The sequence below is a fragment of the Chanos chanos genome, chromosome 1 (assembly GCF_902362185.1).
Source record: "Chanos chanos chromosome 1, fChaCha1.1, whole genome shotgun sequence".
Classification (NCBI taxonomy): domain Eukaryota; kingdom Metazoa; phylum Chordata; class Actinopteri; order Gonorynchiformes; family Chanidae; genus Chanos; species Chanos chanos.
The window spans coordinates 9,873,903-9,901,835 of NC_044495.1; the positions used below are offsets into that span (position 1 = coordinate 9,873,903).

General features: G+C 40.6%; 3 protein-coding genes across 3 annotated transcripts; 1 reads left to right on the forward strand and 2 right to left on the reverse strand.

The window, feature by feature from the left end:
• Positions 1–1,532: 1,532 nt before the first annotated feature.
• On the reverse strand, positions 1,533–12,328 carry ahi1 (Abelson helper integration site 1). Its single transcript, XM_030788778.1, has 26 exons — positions 12,319–12,328; positions 12,097–12,221; positions 11,365–11,906; positions 10,864–10,973; positions 10,419–10,605; positions 10,014–10,206; positions 9,821–9,916; positions 9,394–9,579; positions 9,017–9,169; positions 8,756–8,888; positions 8,499–8,622; positions 8,008–8,237; positions 7,644–7,750; positions 7,395–7,513; positions 7,096–7,226; positions 6,743–6,883; positions 6,185–6,375; positions 5,984–6,029; positions 5,758–5,795; positions 4,307–4,415; positions 3,468–3,526; positions 3,287–3,352; positions 2,908–3,070; positions 2,618–2,712; positions 2,295–2,374; positions 1,533–1,710 (listed from the first exon to the last, which is right to left on the reverse strand). The coding sequence occupies exons 1-26, from the start codon at positions 12,326–12,328 to the stop codon at positions 1,533–1,535; spliced, it is 3,612 nt and encodes a 1,203-aa protein (XP_030644638.1).
• A 1,742-nt stretch (positions 12,329–14,070) lies between these two features.
• On the forward strand, positions 14,071–19,143 carry LOC115825045 (vacuolar protein 8-like). Its single transcript, XM_030788791.1, has 14 exons — positions 14,071–14,296; positions 14,555–14,672; positions 15,094–15,215; positions 15,482–15,601; positions 16,104–16,226; positions 16,496–16,578; positions 16,777–16,902; positions 17,055–17,106; positions 17,363–17,490; positions 17,576–17,707; positions 17,932–18,046; positions 18,178–18,312; positions 18,442–18,567; positions 18,989–19,143. The coding sequence occupies exons 1-14, from the start codon at positions 14,071–14,073 to the stop codon at positions 19,141–19,143; spliced, it is 1,761 nt and encodes a 586-aa protein (XP_030644651.1).
• A 1,519-nt stretch (positions 19,144–20,662) lies between these two features.
• map7a (microtubule-associated protein 7a) lies at positions 20,663–27,536 on the reverse strand. The gene is made up of 13 exons (XM_030788813.1): positions 27,401–27,536; positions 25,535–25,609; positions 25,223–25,386; positions 24,893–24,981; positions 24,451–24,581; positions 24,086–24,243; positions 23,751–23,866; positions 23,380–23,597; positions 22,665–22,821; positions 22,129–22,297; positions 21,375–21,479; positions 21,036–21,086; positions 20,663–20,947 (listed from the first exon to the last, which is right to left on the reverse strand). The coding sequence occupies exons 1-13, from the start codon at positions 27,534–27,536 to the stop codon at positions 20,663–20,665; spliced, it is 1,854 nt and encodes a 617-aa protein (XP_030644673.1).
• Between the last annotated feature and the right edge of the window lie 397 nt (positions 27,537–27,933).

Here is a 27,933-nt window from a genome sequence, read left to right on the forward strand (position 1 = left end):
ATTTATTGCAAATGCACAGTGCTTTGATGATAAAGATTTAATGTCATTGTGTTGAGAACACACTGCTTTGCTTCTTCAGTCCTTTTCCTGAATGCCCACAAAATGGATTTTTGTTTTTCCCCCCCGGAACACGACTGCTTCGGCTAATCAGGAGCTTGAGAATTAGGTGACGAGTTGAATTAGAAGCAGGATTGGGAAAACCTGCATTCGAGCACAAAGCATTATCTTATGTTATAATAATGAACAACTTGACTTGTGTTATATTCATATTTGTGTTATATTAATGTTAATGCAAATTTACAAGTAGACAAGTTGGAAACAGTAATTGCACAGTCTTATGGGCCATGCACTACATGTCTCTTGATATCCTTTGTTTTTGATATTCTTGAAAATGGTTGGTATTATATGTGTTACTGTATGTATTGGTGACCTGTGAAGCTTTTTTTTAATATTTTGTTCACAATAAGTGCAGTGTTCACTTATTTTAACCATAAATAATGGTTGATATGGTTGTCTTTCACACATTTTCTACAAATCCGAGATTTGTCTAGTGATTTGCTGCAGACCTTAGAAATAACCAAATTTTGAAACATTCTGGGGATAAAAAAAAAAGGCACACTGGTTGTACTGATAATGTTTTACAGTCATATTTATTTGTGTTTATCCTCTGTGTTTTGATGAAAATAAAATAAAACTTTGTCTGTACATGCATCTGGTCCTTTTACACAAATGAATCTGGAACTCCACAATAAGACATTTTTGCATACGCCGTATAAATCTGCAGTACGTAGAAATTTGTAAATACGTAAAAGCTTGGGGTACCTTAAGAAAAGGAATGGGTAAGCTCCTTGTAAACTCAACATGCCCTCTATGACAAAGCTCAACATGTCATTCAGATTCTCTGGCCACTGCACTTCGGTTATTCGTGTAAATACAGTTGAAACATTAATAAGTTTTAACTTCCTAAATTAACATAACATGGATTAGCCCCCTTGGGTTATTCAATATGAATATTCAAAGTGATTTTGAATGGGTAGCAGTGGGTCATAATTAGCTGGTCTGAAAACATAAATAGAATGTATTGTGATTTATCAACTTAAGTGTCTGTAAGATAAATGATGCCTTATATGTATTTCTGTGACTTTATGTAACACACTCTGTGAGGAATTTAGTAGTTCAGTCACGGACAGATATACGTAATCACTCGTTGCTGGCTGCAGTGTCTTATCAAAGTTAACCTGATAGTGATACTAATTGACTTAGCTTACTAATTCTCTGTGTTAAAAAAATAAACCGTTACACTAAAGAGACGTCTATAAAATGCTCAAATAAATAACAAAATTTGGTAAAACCTTTTTAAAGGAACACATATCAAATAAAAAAAACCAACCTCTCTGTCAGAGCACTTCTTACAAATATCAATTATAAAATTACAAAATACATTCGGTTTTAAGGCTGACTACAAAAATAATTTGACAATATGCTTTGTCAGTCGTCTATATTAACCTTTATAACAAACTGAGAGTGTTGTTCTAGTCTGGACCTTCCATATGGGTGCCTGAATCAGAGTGATCAATCGTTTTCTCGAGCCGTGGCAGAGGTCGCCGTCTCCTGGCAGATGCTACGGGAATTTCAGCATCTGAAGTTGGAGTCTGAGGCAGGTCAGGCGGGATCTCACTTCTCCTTACCTTTTTCTTCTTCTTTTTTACCCTTCAAACCCAACACAAAATATGGTATTTGGTTATTAGATGCTATATCAACATCGTATGGTCACACAATAAACGTAAATCAAAATGTTTTAGTGCTGTAACTGAAGCATTGCGAAACATGTGTTAGAAAATGAAAAGAGCATCAGTGAGACCTAAATGTATCACCTATCATCTGCTTCAAAAATCTCAATACATGACACCTGTTCAGCACTTCCTGTAACATTTAGTCAATAGGAGGTGGTTAATCAATAATTAAGCGGGATGGAAATCACAAACACTGAAATATTGACTGCCTGCAAAGACCACGTCAAAAAGTAGAGACAGAGAGAGAACACATGGCAGGAGCAGAAAACAAGCAGTTATGATGTGTGAAAAATGGCCTGTCCAGGAGCATCACACAGACATCACACTGCCACCACAGACACTGCTAAGAATAGTCCTAACACCTGGCTACTGCACAGGGAGCTTGAATGCCCCTGCTGGTGACACCCAGTCATTGCATTCAAAAATCCAAAAAATAGTCCTTTGATTGTCACAGGTCTCGGGTTGTGTAGGAGTAGAGAGATGGAAATGGTAGAGACATACCTGGTGGTGGGTGCTTCAGGATCTGTGTCCTGCTCAGAGATGATCTTCAGTTCCCCAGAGGCACTGACAACAGCAGACATCTTGAGAGAGAAAGGATGGGGAGAGAGGATTAGAGAATGGTCATGAAGAGAGCAGGTAAGAAATCACATGTGTGAGAATATGTTTTATTCGATTATAATCCCAAGCAACTTTGAGAGCAAATACTAGGCTTTTGAGTAATGTTCTTTCACTGCTTCTGCTAAATCACAGAGATCTCTGAAAGCATTTTCTCTGGCAGAAGAGAAATGGTACACGTTTTTGATGCAACATGATACCTCTAATACCTTAGTTGGTGTTGACACATCAACTGAACGACTCATCTGCTCTGATGTTGCAGGCTGAGCTTCTATAGCATGTGACAGCTCGTTATCGAAATCTCCTGAGAGAGAGAGAGAGAGAGAAAAAGAGACGGCGGGAGGGAGAGTGAGAGAAAGACAGAGTGAAAGATATTATTCAATCCCAAAGGAGACATTCAGAAGATGACCAGAAATCAACAAGTGATTTTGTGTAATGACAGTTCCAGTGTGGACACTCAACATTACAGATTTACAAAAAAACAAGACCCTTTACTCACTCTCATCAGCCACGTAGGTAGCAGGGAAGTAACCTTCCTGGCCACTGGCTAGACGCCCAAACCACCAGTTGTCATTGTCTTTGTACAACACATGAATGACATCACCACGGCGGATTGTCAGTTCATCAGATCGATTGGCACTGTAGTCGTAAAGGGACACAACCTGTACAAAGTGTCAGGACAGTTCAGAAGGACGTCATGATACAAATATGATAAATGCTGTTAAGTGGGACAAAGACAGCCCGTGAGTGGTAAGAGGCTCATTATGGGGGACAATGACAAGCATTACAAAAAAGAAAAACTAACAAACAAACAAACAAAAAACACTTGTTCTAAACAGATGAAGAATTTGTTTTGAAATGAGAGACTATTAGTTTACCGTTTGTTGTATTTGAACAAAAGAGTCAGCTTCCACTTGTAGGGCAGGATCTTGATCCAGAAAACTCTAAGTATGCAAAATGGAAATGTTCAGAAACTTGGTCATTGACTTTCATTGAGTCAGCGGTGCTTAGTTTTGAATTTATCACAACAGTTAAAAGAGCTAATATGGTTGGTCCTACCTTTTGAAGTTTCAGAGATGGAGCTCTTTTAAATGATTGACCAATAGGACTAAAACTAGCTGTGAGGGCAGAAAAGAACAGTGTAGCTGAGACATCACTACTACTAACAAATTTACTCATGCAAAAAAGCTACTGTGCCAACAGAGAATATTCACCCTTGAATAATATTACACCCTGTTACCTCCTTGAATTATATTATATTTGCTGTAATCTGCAAATGCATCATTTTTTTTTAATTTCTTGATTCATATCAAAAACAAAAAAAGTGTTTTTATTATGGATAAAAATAATTATTAAAAAAATTATTCCTGCCCCTGACATACGCCTTGAGCAGTAATTACAGTTTTAACTGTTCCTGGATATTTGTGTATTGGCACCGCATAAATGGATTATAGGGTATTTGACCATTCTGCCTTGCCATATTTTTTCAAGCTCTGTTAAGTTGCTGTAATCTATTCTGAGTTTAGGCCATTCCTCTGGAGGACATCCACATTGTTGTTCTGAAGCTCTTCTAGGGTTTTTTTTCCCCCATAAAGACTATTGTCACGGGGAGAGTTTGGAGGGATGGCCCATTTTAGTGTTCGGGTCATTCCATAGTCATTCCGTTTCTTTCTGATGGAGTCTTGGGAATTTTTAATCTCTTAGAGTGTTTTTTTTTTTGTATTCCTCACCAGAGATACGCCACTTCACAATTCTATCACAGAGTTTCTTCAGTTCATTCTTATTCTGAGTCTTTGCTTTGACATGCATTCGTAGGTTAATTCACTGAAGACATTTTGAATTATTACATACAGAAATTTCATTCTGTCATGACACTGTAATTATTTTAAAATGCTTACAGGTTTGTGAGGATAACGTTGCCTGAGGAATCAGCTGGGTTCCTAGAGAGAGCTGTATCTTCGAGTGAGGGGACAGCAAGGAAGGCGGGGGAAGAGATGTGTTCAAGCCCTGAGAGAGAACAGAGTAACACAGCAATAACTACAAAGGCCGAACAAAATGCTATACTAAAAAAAGGAGTCAAACGTAACTAAAGCAGTAATTAAGTGAGACTTCCTAAGGTACCTATACAAGTAAGCCATAGTAAGATAAATACTATTAAGAAATGCGCTGCCAAAGAAAAAAAAAACATCCCACAAACAACCGTTTTAACAGAATTCAGGGCAGTCGTTATTAGAGGTGCATTGGTCACAAAAACCGAACAATTATTCAATGTGGAAAGGGGAGCAGTGGCTGCCTATCTAAGTTCATGCACAGAGATAGAAACTCACACCACCTCTATGCTTAGATCATTTCACTGGCCACTATTTGCTGCCAGACGTAAATGAAAGATATTGCTTTCTGTTTTCCGTACACGCGAAGGCACTCCTCCAAAGTATCTCCCTGAGGCATACTCCAGTTATCCGCACATTTGTGACCACTCAGGTCTGTAACCTCATGAGTGGCTCCTCCATGTGTTCATGTAATAATATCCATAGCCCCAAATGCTGACATTAGATTGGGGTCCATGGCCCATAGTGGTGGAATAAGCTTCAGTCACAACTGCCAAGTCACTACATCCAGACGCAGCCTGAGAACTCATCTGTTTTCGGTCACGCTTTGATGAGCACTTTGTATGCTATGTACTCCACAGTCATTCTACTGAATGCTACACTGTTCAGCGTGTCTGTCTGGTTGAATTGTGCATTGTATTTTCTGCTAGGTATGTGCCATTCATTAACAGCATGACTCCAGGAGTCTTTCGAACTTATTGAATTTTCTCTATAACACTGTTGTCATTCCTTGCTTCATTTAATCTGGGAAAAGGGACTACGTGCATCGTGTAGCTACAGTCGCCTATCTCTACGACATGTTTCTTTTTCCCAATTAAGTGCTAGCGCTTTTAATAAGTTTCTCTGGATAAAAGGGCCTGCTAAATGAATGAGTCTAACTGTATTCTAATCCCACTGGATGACTCATTTTTGCCACATTCTGAGGTCTTATTAGGAACTATTTCATCAGTTAAAACAATGCAATGTCATATTTAGTTCCACTACAAATAACCTGTACAACAATCCACTATGACAAAACATTAAATAATATTAATACTGCACGACCAAGCACTAAAGGATTTTCATTACAATGTTTGGCGATCTTTAAGAACCAAATCAGATAAACTTAAGGCAAAATAGATCATGCTCAAATGACAGGAACAAAAAAGAAAATCAAGTTAGAAATCAGAGCATTAGAATTCACTGTTCAGAAAACAGGAACTGGGTATTGATGTTTTCTGGATGTTGTAGTATGTACTTGCCTCTTGGTTGAAGCTCCTGACCAGCTGAGACATGCTGCCTTTGAGAGTGAATTAAAAAAATACAAGAGAGTATAAAAAATACAAAAAACTCTCAATATGTAGAAGAACTACCAAAGATGACAGCCTCAAATACCAACCCAGCATTAAGAACACAACTCTGATTGTAACATAATTGTATGAAAAAAAAAAAACAACAACAGAGAAATAAAGAAAGAAAGGCGCATACTTTGCTCATATGGGTATTCCATGCCAGACACCTTATGACTGGAGTCCTTGAAAAACAACAACAACAACAACAAATTTTTATTAAAAATTTCAATTACATTTTCCATAAAAATTATATTTCCTATTTTTTTTAACGATACATTGAGAATTTACTAACGTTTCAGGATTCAAAACATGAAAAAAAAAACGCTCTATGACTCACCAGTACTGAGTCCAGTTTTTGTTTGACTCGTTGCATCTTGAGCGACACGCGTGCTGCGCTGGCAAAGCGATCCATGCCAGAGGCAGTGGGGTCCTGGAAGGCCAGGAGGTCTGATGTGTTCCTGCCTGTTTTACTCTCGACTGTTTCAGACCTGCTCAGACCTCTCAAACTCTCCACCTCCAACTGAGCAACTGCAAAAAAAAGCAACACGCACATAGCAATATAATTCATACTGCAATACACACCATTTTTGACTGAAATAAAGCACTGCGTGGAGTAACTATGGAATAATTTTCTGCGGCTACATGCGGTGCATATTTACGTTTTGGAGTGAATCGTTGTATTTTTCCAGGCCTCCAAAGCCTAGATGTAAACTATGAGGCATGATGAAGGGCAGAGCTGTTCAGTAATACATATTGTAGTTTCATTTTGAAACAGGCTTACTTGATGCTTTAGTTTCATGCATGTTTCATACTCTTCAGACCACTGAACAACTGATACTGAAAATGTAACTACTGTATTTTTTGTGCTCATGCACTCAGAGTCATTCAAACTCACCTTTGCGGTCAAAGTGATAGAGATGAATTGGTTGATTCTGTCCAAACGCAGAGAAAGCCACTATATTGTCATGGGGATGAAACGCTACACCTCGGAGAGCTGTTGGGTAACACAGCTCAGAGTACACTGCGACCTGATCACCTAAACAACCGACACAAACACAGATGCATTTCCACTAAAAAACAATGACCTGAAATAATAATCTAATTCATTTTTAAAAACCTCTGGCAGAAAATCACACACTTTTCCATTGTCTTTTTTTTTTTACTTTTCTTTTTTTTTTACCACATTCAACTAAAATCAAGTCTTGTACTCCCTGAAACTCTCAGGGTTAATCAGTTATTGCTCCTTACCAGTCTCTGTATTCCACACATAGGCCAGACCATCCTCACTGCCTGAGAAGATGAAACTTCCACATGGAGTAAAAGTGCTTTGAATCCTCTCCCTGTAGTTTGTGGCACCGGTGTATTTCTTGACTGCTTGACTGTAATACACACACACACACACACACACACACACACACACACACACACACACACACATAAATAATGACTAATACCACAAACACTCACACATATACAAATAATGTAATACTTTGGCCAATCCACACAGAGGGTAAGCGTTCCCAACATTATGAAAACTTGATCTTTACATTCTCAGATCCATAACTCTCAGAATGCTGTCTTTGGCATGGATAAGCAGACGCCGCCCGTTTGGATGAACCTCCAGAGAATTGATGGGAATCCCATTTAGGTCACCTTCCTTTATTTCCTATGGGTGAAAAAAAAAGATCATATGAAATTTACTGAGGCCCTCTACAAATCATAAAGATATGGAAATGCACCCCAGATCTTTCGTAATGTAAAAACCACAAGCATCCACACAGGAAGTTTTCATTTACTTTCTCAATGTTCCAGAGACGAGTTGGCCTTTGGCGGGAGCCATCTTCCACCACAGTGCTCCATACTATAATCAGCCCAGCATTGTCTGCAGAAAACATCCTTAGACCTGCATCAAAACCAACATATTATTATCTTTCTGTCTCACTTCGTTTTGTGTCGGGTTATTTTAATCGAACTACAAACCAAAAGCGCTCCAAAGTGACCGAAATGAATCAATCAGTCGATCAACCAAATTACAAAAATTAACAAATTAGAGCACTAAAAAAAACATTCCATGTTCAGGTTATTGCAACATTTCACTTCAAAACAAAATAAACTTTCCACTGATGACCAAGACAGACAGTTGTCAATGTCAGTCTGTACCTTCTAAATCAAAACACAGTGTGTTGATGAAAGTCTTGTGACCCTCAAACTCCTGGAGGAGTTGACCATTTATGTCTCGTACATCCAAATCCCACACGCGCACCAGGCTGTCATAGCCGCCTGTTACCACCAGGTTCTGAGCGTGCGGGTGGTACTGGGAGCAGTACACAAACGAAGGGTGTGGCAGGATCTTCTGAGCAATGCCCTGTGATCTCTCAAAGTTCCACACTCTGAACAGACACAGAGAGAGAGAGAGAGAGAGAAAGAGAGAGAGAGAGAGAGAAGCAGGAATCAGGCAGGCTTTCTCACTGATTCACTTAAATATTCCTCTACTCTTCAAAATGACAAATCACTTTGCATAACAGCACGAAAAAAGGCGCTCCAGAGAAATGCCAAACGCTCTACAGAAGCACGTTTTTGAGAAAATACTTTGAACTTGACTTTATCAGCAGATCCAAAGTGAAGATATTACAAGTGAGAGCTTTTGCTACCTGACTGTGCCATCAGACGAAGCCGATAAGAGACTGTGATCATCTCTGGACCAGCAGAGATCATACACTATGTTGAGATGGCCATTAAAAGAGGACAGAACCTTTCCTGAAGGAATCTCATACACTGTGAAAAGATCACAAAAAATGTATAAGAGAATATTGCTGTGTCTATATTAAATACAGGTATAGAAAACACTCCTCTAACTCCTCTGGCATGGAGCCACGGAAGATTGGCATGACAGCGGAGGCAGACTCACCTACAATAGGGAAAGCATCCCTGTCAGCACAGGCAGTAGCCAGGATTCTCCCACTGTGAGAAAAACGTAGCGTGAAACAACCCATCTGACCGCCGCGGAACGACAGCATCGGCTTGTTAGGGATGCGACAGACCTGGCAGATTATAAACAACATTCATTTAACACATCTGAACAGACAGAGGTACAACACCTGCGTGTTTATGTGTAACTGTTTCAATGTGTAAAATGTACGACTAAATCTCAGTAATCTGAACGACAGACCTGTCCGGGCAGTCTGCCCCACTTAACAACATCAGACTTGCTTTCCAGTAGCTGGGTGGTGGTCTTCTTGGTGACCTCGCTGTGGAGCTCACTAAATGAGGTGCTGCCTCTTTCCTGCTGCAGAGCCATCATTGAGCGAACACTGGGGTCCACCTGTACAAACAATCATTGTCATATACATCCGTCATGGTCAGTACGATACAATACTACAACATCTTCGTGGTACATTAACAATTTAAACGTGTCTTCTACTGTAGGCTCTAACATGGCTATGTATATACTCCGTGAGGAGAGAATTTCTGTATTGGAGAACAAAGCTTACAACTGATCCAATGTTATGTTCAAATGTCTCAGGATTACTGAGAGGAGGGACTGACATGTTCTGGTAGTTTGAGTCCTTTGACGGTGATGTAAAGAGTAGAAGCGTATCTGTTTCTGGGGTACTTCCGCCACCACTCAAACACCTCGATGGCCTGGGGAACCTTCTTTGCTCGAGGAGGAGGGCAGTACAGCTGGAGACGCAGTTTACTGTCAATGTTTAGCACCCCGTTGGTTCCTACCAACTGAAGAAAATGGTTTGTGAGAGAATTGCGACAAACAAAATCAACCGTTACCAAGACAATAGGTTTCAGTGCCTAGTGTAATTAGATGCAGACTGTGTTATGCCCATTAAATCATCTAAAGGGCTTGATCTTTACTTTAATATGGTCATCTTTCTGTAGTCACGCACAACGCAATGTAGTACACTACTGAACACATCTTGCTCACAAAACAACTGCATACTGTCTTTGCATTTTGCAGTACCTTCAAAAAAGCCCAGGCTACTTTACGGAATCCTCGCTCATGTCTGTCGACATCAACATTGGCTCTTGCTTCTTCCATGCTAATGAAGTCTAGAATCTGAAACATTACACAATAAAAATAAACCACGTTTCTAATTTCAAAACAAGAGCTGACGGTTATCATGGCAGATAATGATGCAATTAAGTTTCCAAACCTCAAAAAAGAGGATAACCCGCGGACTCTCGTGATCATCTTGAAGGAAATAGCCGAAGCGCTCGTTGAAAATGATCTGCTCCTCCCACTCTGGGACTGTTGATTTATTCTTCTTAAAGTCAAATGGTTGCGTTATAATGGGAAGGATGTGATCAACGTTCTCCTGTTCGTAAAAGGAGGAGACTGGACGGTGGCTGAAAGGAAATGAGGGGCAGGATAATTTACATGTGAACATATGAAGGAAGACGGTAACCGTGCATCACTTTATTTCATTATCATTTAAACTAGCAAAAAATCTGTAGCATAGTCAGAGTAGCATGATTTTGTTATATTCAAATCAAAGTGTGTGTGTGTGTGTCTGGGGATGGGGGCGTGGCTTCTGCATTTGGATAACTGAAATCTTCACCTGTCTTCCTTTTTGACATACTGTCCAGTGATCTCATCAACGACATGCACTTTGACCATGGGGTGGGAGACAAGGAGGTCTGTTTTCAGTCGGTCTGTCCTGTGGATGTACACTCCCAGCACAAGACTGTCATCAAAGGCCTGCTTAGGAGGGGCTTCAGTCTCTGTCTGACTCTCCTCTACCACCGCTTTCATCAGACACACAGAACACACATATAAGTATCACCTCAGACCATCGAGGCTACTAACCTTCTTCAGATGTAATATTTACAGTAGATGTGTCAAATGGCAAGACTGTGCTTCCCTTAAAAAACGGTTTACATTTACCTTTGTATATCTGGCCAAACAAGCCTGACATAGTGACATAAAATGGCACAGAATTCTGCTGCTTGTAAAAACAAAACTCTAAACTCTAGCCACTAGATGGTGTGTATGGTATACTGCACCTTCTTTTCTTTTCTTTTTCTTTTTCCCTTTAGGTCGGAGGGAATCTTCATGGCCCTCCTCAACAACATCTTCTTTTGACTTCCCTCCATCGACTGATGTTTCATACTGACTTATCTGAGGTTCTGACAAGACACTAGAAAAATGAAGCATAACACTTTAACTTAGGATAAAACCAGTGTGCATATAATACTTCGATATTAGGGGCAGGGTGGTTGCACAGGTATCCTAGACAATGTAACACAAGTATATTGTTTTAACGCCACTGCTTTTTCCTGTGGTGGGGTTTAAGTCATAATTAGGGGGGGTCAAACGCTGCTAAACCGCCCTGCAATTCACACCCTGGATAAAATTCTTACCTCTCTTATCTGAAATGGCATTTCAAATGCATGCTCTTACCTATAAACAGATCATTTAGCCTAAATAGTAATAAACGGGCCCCAAACCCTACACAAGAATGGCGTGTAAACATAACTGCCTTAATTGTATTCCTCTCTGTTTACCTTGTGTCTCTGTTATCCTCACTTTGTCTCAGTTTCTTCTTCTTTTTCTTCCCAACCTCATTGTTCAGCACAACTACCTCCTGACTCCCAGCATCACTGCTCTCTGTGTTCTTATGGGCTGCTTTCTTCAAAGCTTTCTCTTCCTCTTGTGTGAGTTGTTGCTGATACTCCTTGATTAGGTCGTCCTCTCCTTCTACTTCTCCTCTCTGTGTCTTCACACCCTCTCCTTTATTCTTCCCCCTCTTAACTTTTCTCCCTTGTTCTCCTTCTGGCTCAATGGTGACCTTTGTTTCAGACCTCTGCTCATCCTGGCTGGGTACCGGTGGTAGCTCCCTTCTGCTTTTTTTCTTCCCACTAATCAGTGGGGGCTTCTCCTGGTTCCCGTTATTGTTGATGTTGGCCTTCTCAGATACCTCCCTCTCCCTACGCCTGTTCTTTGTGTATCTCGGGCTACCTTCCGCGGGGTCATATGTGTTATTGATGACGGTCTCATCATCCTCTGTGTCCTTGCTTAGGTCGAGTTTTTGACTCAATGTCTGAAGCTGGAACAAACATGGAACCACAGTCGAGTTTAAACAAGTTAAGAGAGAGATCTCACTGGAATAATACACCTGCTGAAGAAATCCTTTTTTATTATTTTTTTTATTAGTGTCAATGCTCACATTACCCATTAAGAGAAAAGACAAAAACACATAGACAAACAGAAACAACAGGCAAAAAGGTGACACTCACCACTATATTTTCCTGAAGCTGATCACCCTTTTGTTTAGGTTTCTTTTTTTCTGAGGGTGTGTTTTGGTATCTCCTTAAAACCTCATCAAATCGGGCCTTGGTCTTTGCCTTCACTTCACTCTCACCTGCGACAGATATATGAGAGACATATAGGAATGTGAAAACACGCTGGAATAGGGTGGCTGTGAAAAAGTGAACAGGGCTATTGATAGGGTTATTTACCTGCAGGCATTCTCAAAATATCCAAGCAAATTCATTCTGTGATCATATTCGGGGAGTCCTGAATAATTCCTGAAACTGGATAAATCACAGGCTTAACATTTGCTTCTTTGAGCTTCATTATATAACCAAATCAGATTAAAGGTTCATCAGAGGTAAAGGTAAGACAGAGTTTCTGCAACCTAGAGGTGATTTATTTAGAACTGTTGGCAAGCTACGTCTAGGTTTCCGTTAGCTGGCGGGAGCACTGGCGATTTGTATGGTAAGGCTGCCCCGCCTAGTAGTAGTAAACGGTTATTTACCTTTTAATGGAAATATTAGTCTGGGAAAGCAAGCATGTACGATTAGCAGGATAAATAAGGCACAATACATTTTGGCTCCAAAGTTAACTCACTTTCTAGGTCCTTTGTCACCTGCCATGGGGATGAAAACGCGAGATACTTTAACATTTCTTAAAAGCTTATACACTCTTAGCTATCTGTATACTACAAAGACAACTTCTGAAAGAAAATAAGCTAAATTTCTCTGGCATCACAGTGGGATAAAGCTCTTGTGGGACAACTCTCTAGTTTACAAAGCTACTGCAATACACTGAGATCTGAGTGAGCTACAAAAAGAGACCTTGATAAGCTAAACTGAGAAGACAGCTAGGATAGCATATGCTAGCTTTATCCCTAGCTCATGGAGGGTGGTTACGCTAGCAACAGGCAAGGACCAGCAGTGAATGAATCACCGCTATGCTAGCCAAACTAGCATGTTACTCATAGAGTGAGCGATTCTAGCAACGAATAGGTGTCAGCGCGCATTTATTTTTTCGGCTCCCCAACAATCTATAACTACAACTGCACAACACATGACAGCTGTAACCAGCAATGAAAGAATACCTACCAAAGGTAAAGCTAACACGGTTAAGAGCCCTGTGTCGTTGCGATGGTTTCCAGTAAACAATAACATTCTAAGCTCCACCCCATTTCATGATGTTAATATGTACATGATTCCACCAATCAGATGCGCGAAGGTCATAACTTTGTTTCGAGCGGATCTGAAATCAGTTTTTGAATTTCTCCTGTAAAAGTTAAATTAGTGTCTTGACTAGGGAAGTTCGGGGGTATCAGGGTAAAAGGACGACTTAAACTAAGAATAGAAATCTTATTTTGGAAAAGGTAAAATGTAGCTGTGTAAAACAGAAAAAATAAATAGGCCTGTCAAAATGTTTTCATGCTGTACTGTTCTTTGAAATTAGTTTTAAAAATGAAGTTTACTCATTGACTGAGAATAGAACTGTGCATCACTAAATGAACATAAATCATGATCGAAGATTCACACGTCCATTTGAGTTGCAGCCTCCGTGTTATAATTAATAATGAAGTATGAAGCACCACGTACCGCGCTCACTGAAAATGTTTACCTCAGTTCGTGTTATGTTCAGCATCTCTGCTGCAGTTAGGTCCTTTTAGTCTCATATACTGGTTTGAGAGGCTGAAGCAGTGGAATAAGGGCTGAACTCTAGGGTTGAAACCACTTGCCACGTGACAGTCTACATAACAGGTGAAGCGCTCTACGCCAGGTATGCCTTTGTCCTGAGCTAAATGATGTTCAAGCTGATTGGGGAACAACGTGTACCCGGTGCGGGAAAAGTATAGAGGTTTGTATCTATAATGCATTTTGATTGAATTTTAAAAGCATATGTACACGGTCCGAATAAAACACTAACCAAATCTTCAACGGGTGAAAACATTGTCATTTTTTTTAAAGATGGGGCTTTGCAAGAAATGCGCTCAGTTGCTGGAGGATTTTAATGTCCTTGTGAAAAGAGCGGCGGCTGATTTCGTGCAGAGATTCAAAGAATGTGTCAAAAGAATCTCTCAGTGCTGCTGCACGAGGACATCGTCAGCATCGAAAAAAGCTACTTACCACCATCCACTGTTACAACCGCACGAGAGACGGGCTGCTCAGAAGTTAACCCAGTGTATCGATACGGGTAATGATTTAAAACTTAAAATGACCTTGTGGAATTTTGAATTTTAGTTTATTCAAGCAGCTGGTATAATTTGGTCGAGTTCTTAATGCACAACGGCTAAGGTTGCCTCAAAAGAATGTACAAACCATCGTTTCACAACCACTTACCCGTGAAACTGCTGTAAAATGTTAATGAACTTTGTGTTCCTTTGAGGCCTAATTTACTGGAAGCTGAATGTGCAGATTGCATAGTATACGTTTGATACATATTTGTTTACAGGTTCTGAAACGGCATTGCTGAGTAATGATTGCCTACGGGCACTCAAAGTGTCATCAGCTTCGGAAAACAATGAGCTGCAGCAGTCTGCCGCCGCGTACTACTTACATCTCAGTCAGCAAAGTATGTACCTGAAATTGATCTATCCAATGTGAAAAACGAAGAAAAACTCGTCCGTGGCATACTTTTTATATAACGTCACTCATTAGATTGACTCTTGATTTTTAGACCAGTGTTCAAATATTTTGGAGAGATTCATACAAATTTTTATTTATTTATTATTTTTTTTTTTCTTTCTCTGTCTGTGATAAAAACAGTCACAGTTAAGTGACCAGTACTATGAAAATTTTGAACAAAGCGATTTGCATAAGCACAAAAAAGGAGGGTACCAACCTTTCAGCAGAACTTTCCATCACTTATCTTTCCATCACTTATCTACCTTTTTAAAATGAATGGTCGGCTGCATTTGTATAGATGGACAGGATCAAAATATTTAAATATCTTAAAATTCTCAGTAAGGATTAACTTTCTTTTTTACTTGCTATTACAGCTCCCTTACCTGTCTCTTACTTGGAGCCATACAGAACTCTGTTCCGATCTAGCGATTTGGAGGTGCAGCGGGTCACATCTCTGTCTTTAGTAAATCTGCTCATGGAGGGAAAAAGTAAGAATATCTACAAAGTGTCATGCCTTCTCTTAACACATCATCTGTAACGCTACAGCTGCTTGAGTGAACTGCCATACCAGGGAAATGATCACCCCTGCACTCATATTCCTTCTATGATGCTGTTTTCTCTCAGCTATGAAGATAATGAAAGATCTTTGGGTTTGCTGGCTGAGAGACATTGCATGTCCATACAAGGCCATTTTTGACATTTGCTCATGCTGATGGACTCTTAAATATACTTTTTTTTGTTTTTGATTTCCTAGTAAAAAATGAGTTAGTGATTGAAATGGATTTTCTGGAACCCTTACAAGACATGCTGCAGTCTGGTGACCCAACCATACAGTATAACTCTTGCGCATGCATTGCCTTGCTGGCCTCATCAGGTGTGTTTACATGTTGTAATTTCATCTGTTTCTCAAATGATATATTTACAATGTAGCTCTTACCATTAATAATGATGCCATGCTTGTTTATATGTCTAGGACAGTGACTAACAAGCATTTTTAAATAATATCTTCAAATATATTGCATTAAAATATTTTTTAGAGAAGTAAATACTGATCCTCTTTATAAACAAGATATCAGAGATAATATCTGTATGCAGCAACTGAAAATATTAATTTTTAGGTAATGTAGTGTGTTTGTGAAACCTAATTGTCTGTCATCGAGCTAGCAAACTATAGCATATTGTGTAACTGAACTATAGCATGTTGTGTAACTGAAGCACATATATGTCATGCGTACTGCACATCATTGTTGACTGACTTTACTGTGAAATGTGTTCTGTCTTCATTCCTTTCATGTGTTGGCTTCTGTCCCACTATAATACACTGTATGGTGTGCTTCCACTTACAAACCTATGTGAATTTTCTCCATTTTCTTCAGATTCCAACAGAGAGGCTATTGTGTCCTCTGACTGTGTGTTGCCTTTGCTTGTTCTGGCAAAGTCGCTTGACACTAGAGTCCAGCAAAATGCGGTTCGCGCCCTTCTCAACCTCACTGAATCTGGTATGTGCTTCAGAAAATCACAGAGTTTGGTGTTTTAGCTTTATAGAGTTAGTGATTTATTCAGTTCACCAGGGGACTGCAGGAAATATGATTAAATATTTATATTTAATTTGTAGTTTTATATTACTCAACAGAGGATCCATTTCAGTAAGGGCAGATGTAGCTATTGTCACATCTCTTGAGCTAAACATGCACATTTCTTTTTGCCAGTTTCATTTGATGAGATCTGACTCACGAACCAAGTTGTCTTTCTATATTTCCATCCGTAGAGAATACAATGAGGGCCTTGTGTGAAGAAGGGGTCATTCCTGTTCTTGCAATATTGTTGCTGTCCACAGACTCTGAAGTTCAGGTATTTTATGAGTGCTATTTTTTGTGTTCAAAGTGGAACAGAATTTATAGATATTCCTAGTTTGGCTTTACGTGTGTGTGTGTGTGTGTGTGTGTGAGAGAGAGAGAGAGAGAGAGAGAGAGAGAGAGAGAGAATGTATGAGTGAGTGTAGCACTTGTTTGTTGCATTCTTAAACATTTTCTCCCCTCTGAACCCCAGTTTTACAGCTGTTGCGCTCTGAACAAAATTGCTGCAGTCCCAAAATATCACCCTAGGATGTTATGCATCGGAGACCATTTCTTGCTGAAATCGCTCATATCGCTCATGTCCTCCTCTGTTCAGAGGGTAAGCAAATGATCAAGGTTCACGCTGCAGCCACCACTATGTCACATCCTCTGTTCTCCACATGGGGCACATTCCTGCTTGCGTTTGTGTAGTGTGTTAGCCGGTTTAATGTAGCCAGCAGTTGCTGATAAGATTTGTTCACTGCATTTCAGAATTCATCTCAAGCCTGCCAGTGCCTCTGGAGCCTCTCAAAGAATGTTAATGGTATTTTCTCTTTTTGTTTTTGGAAATATAAGTTAACTTTTCACAATAAGCTGCTTCAGCTCTTCTCTCAAAGTTTACAGTTATAATTCTCCACCTCTTGTCTTAAAACTATGCTTTACAGTGTTTTTTGGTAAACCAGATACTATACAATGTGCGTACTATTAACTATGTTTTTTTTTTTTTTATATAGGTACATTTTTTTATGACTTGTTCTGATTGTTGGATTGTGTGTGTCTCATTATATGTTCACCTCAAGCCCAGCAGCAGTTGATGGATCTGAATTGTGTGTCTGTGCTTTTGGAGCTGCTGGGCTCTCCAGCCCTCTCCCTGTCTGAGTCAGCTGGGATGTTGCTCTCAGAGCTGTCTTCATGCCCCACCAACAGGGTGAGACTTCATCTGTTCGGAGTGATTTGTTTCAAGCATGGCTATATTCAGTTACCCTTATGTTGGAAACTGTCTTGCATTACAGGAGTCCCTGGTGAACGAGTGCCTTTTGCAGAATGTAGGAGAGGTGCTCTTCAGGTGTCAGTCTAGCACTGCTGTAATGAGACATTGTACCATTATTATAACCAACCTCTGTAGCATCAGCTCTGGCCAGCAGGTAAGATAGCCAAGCATATACTGCTGCATGAAACATAATACAAACCTGTATCACATAGCCCTTAAAAAGTTAAACTGTTTATCATGCATAACGTTACAGCATATCACATGAATTAACCTGACCATTGTGTGGGCATACGTTGTACTTTTTATAGTTGTTACGTCTACCGTTACTATTCTATACAATGTAGTGTTTAATCTTAACTTTGTCGTGACACTGTCTAGGCTCTGATGGACAGTGATTGTCTGTCTGGCCTGCTAAAGGCCCTAGAATCTGACTTCATCACAGATGAATCTCTGTTGTGTGTACTGTCCTGTCTCCATTATCTAGCTGGCTTGGGTGAGAAGCTATACTTAAATTCACAATTTTAATGCTTAATCATGTCTCATCTGTTTTTTTTTTTTTATTTTACTCTTCAGGATAAATCCAGTGTTTTGTTTTGTTCTGTTCTGTTTGTTTTTTCCCCTAAGATGCACTTAGGTCACATGTTCAAACAAACATTACTTCAGGACATATTGCAAGTCTTGTCAGGTTGTCCGATCAAATGGCAAATGCCGACTTGTCTTTTGCTGCTGCCTCTGTTGTCAGCAAATTAGAAACTGAAGGTAAAATTAGAAATTGGATTCTTTAATTATTGAATGATGGTATTATGCTGTGTATCAGTACATTTTAAGATTTTTTTTTATGTGCTCAGGAGTCTCATCATATATTGTGTGACTGTATTAAATGTGCAGGCAGAGTCGCTCAGTTGCTGCTACCTCACCAGTCTAGCATTACGGCATTCATACTGAGGTTTCTCAGGAGTCAGGAAGTGAAGCTTCAACAGCTTGGTATTGTCACTGTGTGCAACCTCAAAAAAGGTACGTCAGCAGGATTTCACCCACTTTCTGGCATTGGATTTGTCAAAAGAAATTGTTCAGTGTACTCAGTTTCTCTGCTTTAACGCACAACTGTTAAGATGAGCAGTATAGCAAATAGTTTATATAGGGGAATTTCACGATGAAGTAAAATTGCGTGGCATTAAATACGGGGGTTTTGTCATACCTTAAACTTTGTGGCAAAACGACGCATTGAGGCCGGATTCGACATTGACTCTTTGAGCATAAATAGTGATTATTTGGCACAATCACCAACATCACAAAGCAGACAAATAACTGGAGCAGTGATTTTGGGTCATCTAGTTTGAAACACGCCTTTTCAGAGGTGCTACCTAACTAACTTTAACGAATGTTTCGTGTAATGGCTGTCAAAAGTGGACTGATGACATTTTTGCTTTGAAAGGTGGAGTGTTTGAGAGTGTGACGTGTGGAAAGGAGCTGGAGAATGAGCTTTTCAGACTACAGCAGCAGACAGAGCAAACCAGACAGCTACTGCAGATGGTTGATCTGCCATCTGCTGGGCCAACAGACACCTGGGTACCAAAGAACAAACACTGAACAGCCATTTTGTGAGCCTGTACAGTGTGTAATGAAGTGATAAATGAGGAAACAAGACAATTACATTTAGTTTAAGTGATTTTGACAGTTTCAGTCATATGTGTGTTTGTTTGATTCATTTGTTTTTATCATGTTTCCAGTGCCCCCCCCCCCCCCCATACGCACAAAGTTTTAAATAAAATGGTTTACTAATGTGTATACAGTCCCTGTGATTTTGTGTATGTGAACTGAATTTGAGGGAAAAACAGACAACCATACACAGATAAACCAGTCATTTACTAGCTGACATAGTTTGATATATAAGTCTATTTGTCCATACTGATAAAAGCTTTACATAAATTGTGTACATCTTTATAGTCATTCATACATGTTCTGCTTTATGCATGAAGTGGAGGTCTATTCCACAAGCCTGATAGGTACTAAGACACCTTACAAGTATTCATATGATGAAATTAAGTTACTATTATCTGGTAAAAATTAGGCCAACTAGCAGTGCTTTGAGATTGGAAAAGTGCTAAATGGGGGCAACACATGTGCTTATAAGTTTTTCGCTCGCCACTCGGCTCAGCAACTGCTGATCAGCCGAAAAGACTGACACACAACTACTAAAATTTTGCGCTGGTCTAAGGCAAAGTAGCAGCATGGCAAAAGAAGATCCTAAACCTTGAGGATCATAAATAACTGTATTTATCATCTCAGCACTGACACAAGATGTCAAAGATTAAGCATTTCACAACACAGTGGCTTCATTTGTCACTGCTTAAATCTATGGCAAAACGAGCATTCAAGTGTAAAGGTGAAGGATCATTGCACTTCTATGTTTTAGTGTAACGGCTGGAATCACATGTGTCCTCCCACCTGCCCACAGTTATTCACTGAGCATGCACTGTGCCATCAAAACACATCGCAGGGAAATCAGTGTTTGAATCGGTGGACAGAGGTGGGGTCACAAACTGTGCATCACCAACATCAAGGGATCTGGAAATGTGTTTTAGGTTTTTTTTTGTTTTTTTTAAGTGCAGAGGATTAACAGCAACAACAAAAAAATCTGCGTTCAATGTCCCACGGGAAAAAAGACATGGATCGACAGATTTTCTGTTCTCCTCTCTCTGGTCTTCAGATGACTTCTGCGCAAATGGACAAAGATACTTAAATTATTCATTGCAGAATATCAAAGCAGTGTACAGAGCATTAGTCCAATTGCTCTACGATTACTCTCTATGCTAAAATCATATCAAGTGGTTATTTTGTCAAATTATACAGTGACTATATTGTACAGCTGTGGTAGTCCGCTCTCCTCCCGGATTATTATATTCTGCGCAGTTTCTGTGCTGATCCGCCTAATTCCTACAGCTCAGCAAATGAATGGCTCTAAAAACATCTATTTTCAACAGATTTGAGAGACTTTGACTTATGTAAAAAAAAAAAATTCGGGAGGAGAATGTGCCAGTTCTGCAGTATTACATGAAACAAGATTTCCCAGGTAGCCAGCTTCCAGCCCACTGAGAGAAATCCTGCTTTATGGCATGCTTGGTCTGGCAGAGTGCATTATTGAGGGTGGATGTGAAAGCTCACCTGCTCTCTGATGAGCCTGGATGTCATCTAGGCCCGCAAGAGTACGGAGGGACCTGCGTTCTTTAAAGGCCACAGTTGGAACCATGTCCTCTCCATCAGCGAAGCATAGTTTAGAGCTGTTGTTTTTGCCTGGCAAGCCAATCACGTCCTCTAAGGGCCCGTTCTGTGTGGGTACGGCGTTCTCATTGGAGAGGGTATGGTTTGCGGTGCTACTGGGTGGAGCAGATTTCTGTGGGCCAGACAAACCTGTAAATGCACTCTTTATTTGTGGTGTATCAGATGGGACCAGGATGATCAAGGAATTCTTTTGTTCTTACCATATCTGCAGGATCAATTTTCCTGGTTCTTTTCATGATTTCCTCCAGGCGCTTTCAGAAGAGAAACAACATAGAAGCTCAAGCATTCTCTTATTTTGTGAAACATATCAAACATATTACTAGTGTCAGAATGAACATGTTTCTAAACTGGATCCGTGTTATGTTTTTACAGATAATCTATAGTACATTATAGCAGAAAGTGATGAACCTGTTCTAACAAAAATTAGCTAATTAGTAGCTTGCTAGAAGTTGGCAAGCACCTTAATTTACCATTGTGTGATCTAGAGCCTCTGGCAAACTAATAAGGAGGAACCGCAGTTCTCAGTCTGTGTTTCACACCTTTTTCCTCTCCTGTCGTTCGGCCTCTTCTCTCTGAAAGTGTTTCTCTCTCTCTAGTCTCTGTTGCTCTGCTATTAGCTTCTGACGAGCCTCTTCTTCCTCCCGCTTAAGCAGTAAAGGGAAAAACAAAAAACAACAAAAACAGTTTCAAGACTTTAAGTCTTCCGTGCATATTTCTATGGAACTACAAAAAGACATTTTCTGGCTGTAATTTTGGGTAAAATGCACTGCTTCTGCTTCCCAGCGTCTAATCACTAATAAAGAATGTATACATTTTTTTAGCCCTCAGAGACCAATAGACCACCTAGATAGCTATATGGATTGAAACAGTGCTTTTTAAAAACACGCATCATAAATGCTTCTTGAGAATATGTTTAATGTGTGATATCCTATTATCTTGGCATCATATTACACTAAAAGCGTTTCTCAGTCAGTTCTTCTAAGGGCCATTAGCCTGAGGCTTTGTACTGTAGCCTAGCACTGGCTCATTATGTTCAATTCACTAAGAAAACAAATATGTGTTACTTAGGTAAATAAGACGTTCAAAGGCTTCAAGTCCTGTTTGATGATGAAACACAAAGTTGTGCCTCAGGCCCTCTCGGGGTGGACTGGGAGAAACAGACACAGACTTTCTCTACTGAAAAATTAGCCAGGTGTGTAAAATGAGTTTGGCCAGTGATTTTCTGTTCTGCAGGAGCAGGAGGAGGATTTGGCTCACAACGCAAAGTTTCACAGCAAAAGTCGAGTCGCACACCTGCTGCTGGAGCCTCCTGTCTTCTTCTCTCTGTCTACTGGCAATCTCTTCTTCAGTCTGTCTCTGCTCTTCCTCATCTTTCCTCTTCTTCTCCTCCAGCAGCTGGGCCTCTGCCTCCAGACGAGCTCGCTCCTCCGCTCTTCGGCGTGCCAGCTCCTCTCTCCTTCGCCTACGCGGCCAAACACACGCATTTTAACACCACTGGTGTTTAATATCAGTACAAGCAACCAGAAAGGTCCTAAACCTCTCTCCTCTCACACATACTTTTAAACCAACTTGGCTTTTTTAGAGCCAACCAATCTCTCTACACAGCTGGACAGTGCCTTGAAAATGATCAAGTGCATTCCACACTGCGTAGCCAAACATCGAAATTGTTTTAGTCGACAGCTGAACGAAAGAGTCAGGCGGTGAGCATTTCCAGAAAAGCACTTGGCAGTTTTATAGCCCACGCAGAAGCTTTCGAGCATGCATCACGGTTCAGATTAGACCCAGGAGAAGAAAGACAGAAGCTTAGCACAATCCCTCCCTCTTCACACCTCTCTGTCTCCTCCCTCTGTCTGCGCTCCTCCTCCTCCCTCTCCCTCTGCTGTCGGGCCTGTCGTCTCTTCTCCGCCAGCAGCCGTGTGGCCTCCTCGGGATCGGTCGTGCCCGCGGAGGGTCTGTTCATTTCCCCTGGGGAGTGTTGACAGGACCCTGAGAGAGGAAGAAGTGAAAAAGTAGCAGAATCAGCAAAAGATTGGAAAAAAAAAAGTTGCACACAGCACATTTGCAAGTGTTGTTTATCACTGTAAAGTCTCTTGTAGTTGCAGAGTTATAATGAAACATTTTTGAGTTAACATCTGTAGAGGCCATTGTTTTCATATCTTTTAACGGTTGCTTTTTTATTTCTACTGAGAACCAGTTTTTATTAGCTATATATATTTTATGTTTATATTTGTAGTTATATAGTTTATATTTATAATTTTACAGTTTGTATTTATATTGTGAAACAGTGTTCATATAATTCATGCTCTTAGTGTAATATGATGCTAAAATATTATTTACTCTGCTTGTGACACCAGAAACAGAGTTGAGGTGAATTTCTTGGATCTTATTTCCTGAAACCTTTAGCCAGCACCGTGTTTCTTAAGCTGATTCAGAAATCATTTTTCACAAACCAATCATTGGACATTTTGTTCGTTTTACTCCTTCAAATGTATGTAAACAGACACAAGAGGTGTTTGTAAACCTGGGTCATTGTTCTTGACTCACCATTGACTGTCTGAGAGGAGAATGTAGGTATTTTATGAGGCTCTGGAGGGTCTGGGTTTGGGTGGATTCTGTTGTTCCCTCGTGGAGGAGATGCTGACTCCTTAGTCTGTGAGATACTGGAGGAGACCATTCGCTCTGGCACTGGGTTCTCCTCCTCTGGGAGAGGCGCCATAACCTCTGGGTTGGTAGACTGTCTGAGAGGTGGATTGCTTTGAGGCCTGAGCAGTGACAGAGAATTTGTTTACAACAGAAAGTACATTATAATTGTCAGACAGCAGCATTTAACTAAATAGAAGCAGGGAGTTGATCACAACCATATACAAGTGCATTTTTGCAATATTAAAAATTCATATTACTATTTGTTTCCATACCCCTGGGGCGGTAATGCTCTTCTGTTCTGCGATTTTGAAGCTGGCCTGACTTTGGCATTAGCTGTCTGAGGTTGCAGCTTCTTCAAGTCTCTTCTCTCTAGGCTGCCTAGAGACAACTGAAGCACAACATCGTAGCACCAAGATGTTGTTTTCACTTGGAAAACAATAAATACTGGATTGAATGAGAGGATTTTTTCCCCCCTTTTGTGCATAACAAGGGATAGAGCGCTGTGATTTTAACAGGAATATTTGTCACCTTGTGTTTTGGAGTTCATCACACATTTTGTGGTCTTTCCTTATGTAAGTAGATTGAATAAAACATGGTAAGTGCTCACCGGTTGCCCATTGGCGGCTCTGTTTCCCCTTTGGTGCTTGTCACCGCTCAGATTGGAGGCACCTGTAGGCCGTTGCTGACCTGGGCTGGAACGGTGCTTTTGTGTAATGTTAGAGCTCACAGAATGGCATGAGGCTGAACGGGGACAGACATGAACAACTGAGAAGATGTTTCAGGAGACATGGAGAGACATTAGTGAGAGATGAAGCCATGAGGGGGGGGGGGGGAGGATGGGAGAGATTAACGGGGGAAAGTGGGCAAGCAAATATTAGCGCTATTGTCAGTCGATTTTCTGTTAGCCTTTTCAACAAAGCAAAAAAGAAAGAAACAGAATTGTTGTTGTTGTGTTCATTTTAGATGAAGTACCTGCTTCTCGTGAGAGGCAAGCAACACTTCTGCTCCTGGCTAAGAAAGAGACAGTGGGAGTCTGAAGACGACTGATCAGGTTTCTCTCCCACTTAGTCAAAGTACGACGTGAAGCTAGTGTGCGGCAAAGCATTTTGGACAGAAAGAAACACAGAGGTACCAGACATACAGAAGAGCATGCGTGCGCACAAAACACACACACACACACACACACACAAACACACAGACACTGAATAGTAAGCTCAGAGGCTTCAACTGAATCGCTACTGTTGTTAGTCTGGACAATCAAATAAGGTGCCTGGATTTCATTACTCACAAAGAGCAAAGCAGAAAGACTGAGAGACATAAGTGAATAGCTCAGAATGACACTGAGAAAAGTTGCTGAGACATGCATAGATCCATAAACATGGGAGAATTACCACTGGTGCCAGCACAGCCATGGCTGTTTCCTCTGTGAGAAGAGTGGACAGATCTTTGCTTGGCTTTCTGACTCCTCTCCATGGTTTTAAGGACCACGGATTCATAACGCTCCTGATACAAGGTACAAATGCCTCAGTCAGTCATATTTACTGTATTTGTCATTTAAGCCCTAAAATTGTATTAAATTGTATTACATTTGTATTTAATGTAATTACCATGTACCGCGTTCAGATACATACTGATTCACTGACACAAAACTGAAAAAAAAGTGTATCGTTTGTACTTGATCTAAAGTGACAGTTATATACTCAGACACTCGCTCTCTCTGACAGTTATATACTCAGACACTCACTCTCTCTTCTTTTAGTCTCTGCTTGCGTTTCTCCTCCACTGCCATTCTCCTCCTCTCCTCCCTCAATCTCTGCTCCTCCAGTTTCCTACGACGCTCCTCCAGGTGTTTCTCATAGTATCGTCTGGCGCGTTCCTCCCGAGCTAGCCAGCCCTGCTCCCGTGAAGCTACACATACAGCAGGTTACTTAGCAACCTTGAAAAAAATTCCCTCCTAAATCACCCAAAAATTGAAATTCCCTCATCAAACCACCTCCTAGTTTTGCGAGGGTTCTGTGAGATAACTTTGGGGATTTAGTTGAGTTTGAGTGCGTACCGAGCTGTTTCTGGTATTCTTCTCTCCTCTCTCGAGCTAGACGCAGTCTTTCATCCACCTTAAGAGCATGTGACTCTGGGGAGCAGAAAACTCATTAAAAACTGTCAAATTTTGCAAAGTGAAAATATTTCTTCAAGTTCTAACTTGCGCATCAGGGACTTTGCTCTGAAATGATTTTTGTAACATGTTTTTGAACATTTTCAATCAGTTTGAAAAAAAGCCACGTGTGTACACAGAGGGCACTGAAAATGATTTTTGAGCTGGCAAGGATAGAAAATTACACGTTTGTCATAGGTTGCTTCATACTAGCAAAAAGAAACTTCTAAAACCTCGACTGGAGGAGAATGAGGAGCAAGGAGAGGTAGAGGACAAATTGACGGTATGATAAAGAAAAGAGGTCAGGAAGACTGAAGACCAAAATAAAAGCCTTTTAAACCTGGAGTATTTCCAAATTTGCTGTTGCTACGGATCTGTACTGATTTAGTGAGCGACGGGGCACAAAGTGTCCTTTTCATCTCTGCTCTCAACTTCAGGTCAGAGCCACTACTCCCTGAAATATGAAATAAATTCAGCATTACAAAAGCATCATAATGACTGTATGTTGCTAAGATGTTACGAAAGTGATTATAAAATTTAAGGAATAAAGTTTATTGAATAAAATACAGGCGCACAGCCATTGGAACACCCTGATCAAACATGACACACATTGACTTCTGCATGTTATTTCTCATTGGATAAAAAAACCCCAGTTTATTCCAAATGCAGCAATGCAAAGCTATTCCTTGTCAGTTGCCTCAGGCAAAATAATGAGGCTATGACAACATATTGCATGGGGCTAAATTTAGTATCATTATTGTTACACATTCAAGATGCGTGTTCGACCCCTGATGTTTACAGGACAAAGAAAACACTCCAAAGAAAACACTCCTGGTCAGTCACTTGTTAAAATCCAATACTCCTGATCAGTCACATGTAAAAAATATAAGAAATTTCAGCAGGTGCAACGCTGACATTTTCAAAAATGTCAACAACCAAAACAAGCAGCGTTTGGGAGCATGTCAGTCCAAAAGGGATAGAAAAAAAACAGAAGCTGCAAATGTTTGATATGCTGACACACACACACACACACAAACAACTTCAGACACAAGCCCAACATAAGGTCTGTCTCATGTTGGCTCTCATCCTTTCATTCGAAGCAAGACTGCTTAAGGCTGAATAAGATCGACAAAGAAAACATTTGTGATTCTGTGTCTGTGAAGAACAACAAATTTGCCGCCTGACTTAAGTCCTCTCACAGAGGCTGGATTCGAGCAACAAACAGTGAAGAAGAGATGTACAGTGCCAGATCTGATAATGACATGGATATAATGAGGACAGTTAAAACTTTTATCAGTTGACTGTTGACGCTCCTGGTCTTACATTTCATAACATAAACTTGACAAACACACCCATTTTTTTTTTTTATAATTGTACAACAACTAAGCATGTGAGTCTTCTTTTAAAACAGAGATCCTCTGTAAAATCTCAGGCAAGTCCACAACATATAACAGTTAAAATAAATCCATTTTCAGTCCGCGTATCATATGACACATACCATGCATCAAACATCGAATGCTGAGCATGTTAGAGAAAACTTAAATATGTATATATGGATATAAAACAAAGGCAGCTTTTGTCACCACAAATGAAAATTAACATACATATGAGCACACTCTGTCAAGACAACATACCCAGTTACCTTTGACTTACGGTAAATCCCTAACCCATAAGAGCGGTTAAATGGAAACTGAACACAGCTGTCAAAAAGGAGAGCGCTGATGCAGTTATGTTAAGCATCAGGCCCACACGCCCTGACCGTTTACCAACCTCCATGTCTCCTGGCAGGGCCGTCCATCTTCTGCTGCCTATCCTCCGTGGTGCCGGACATAGGCAGCGATGTGGGTCTGTTAGCCCTCCTCCACTCTCCCTCCTGCCCTGCCAGGCTCTGACATGAGGCTGGCATGGCACCTCCGCAGTCAGGTGCTCCAAAGCTCTCAGATGCGAGTATATTTGTTTAACACGCTTCCCTGCTTCTCTCTCTCTCTCTCTCTCTCTCTCTCTCTCTCTCTCTGTGTTTGTTCTTGCACTGTTCAGAGCGCAGTAGTCTTCTGCTTCAGCTGACAGCTTATCCGTGCATCTCTAGCAAACGGAGAAAAGGAAAGGGTGGGGGGAACCCTTTGGGGGGGGGGGGGGGGGGGGGGGGGGGATGAGAGAACAGCTGATCCTGTTCGGGCACTGTCCACACACATACATGCGCTAATGCACTCGTGAAACTGGCTCCGCAGCAAAAGACATGAACAGATAACAGGCGTAATTGATAAGCAAATGCCAGGGCAGGCATGAGAACTAGTACATTCATT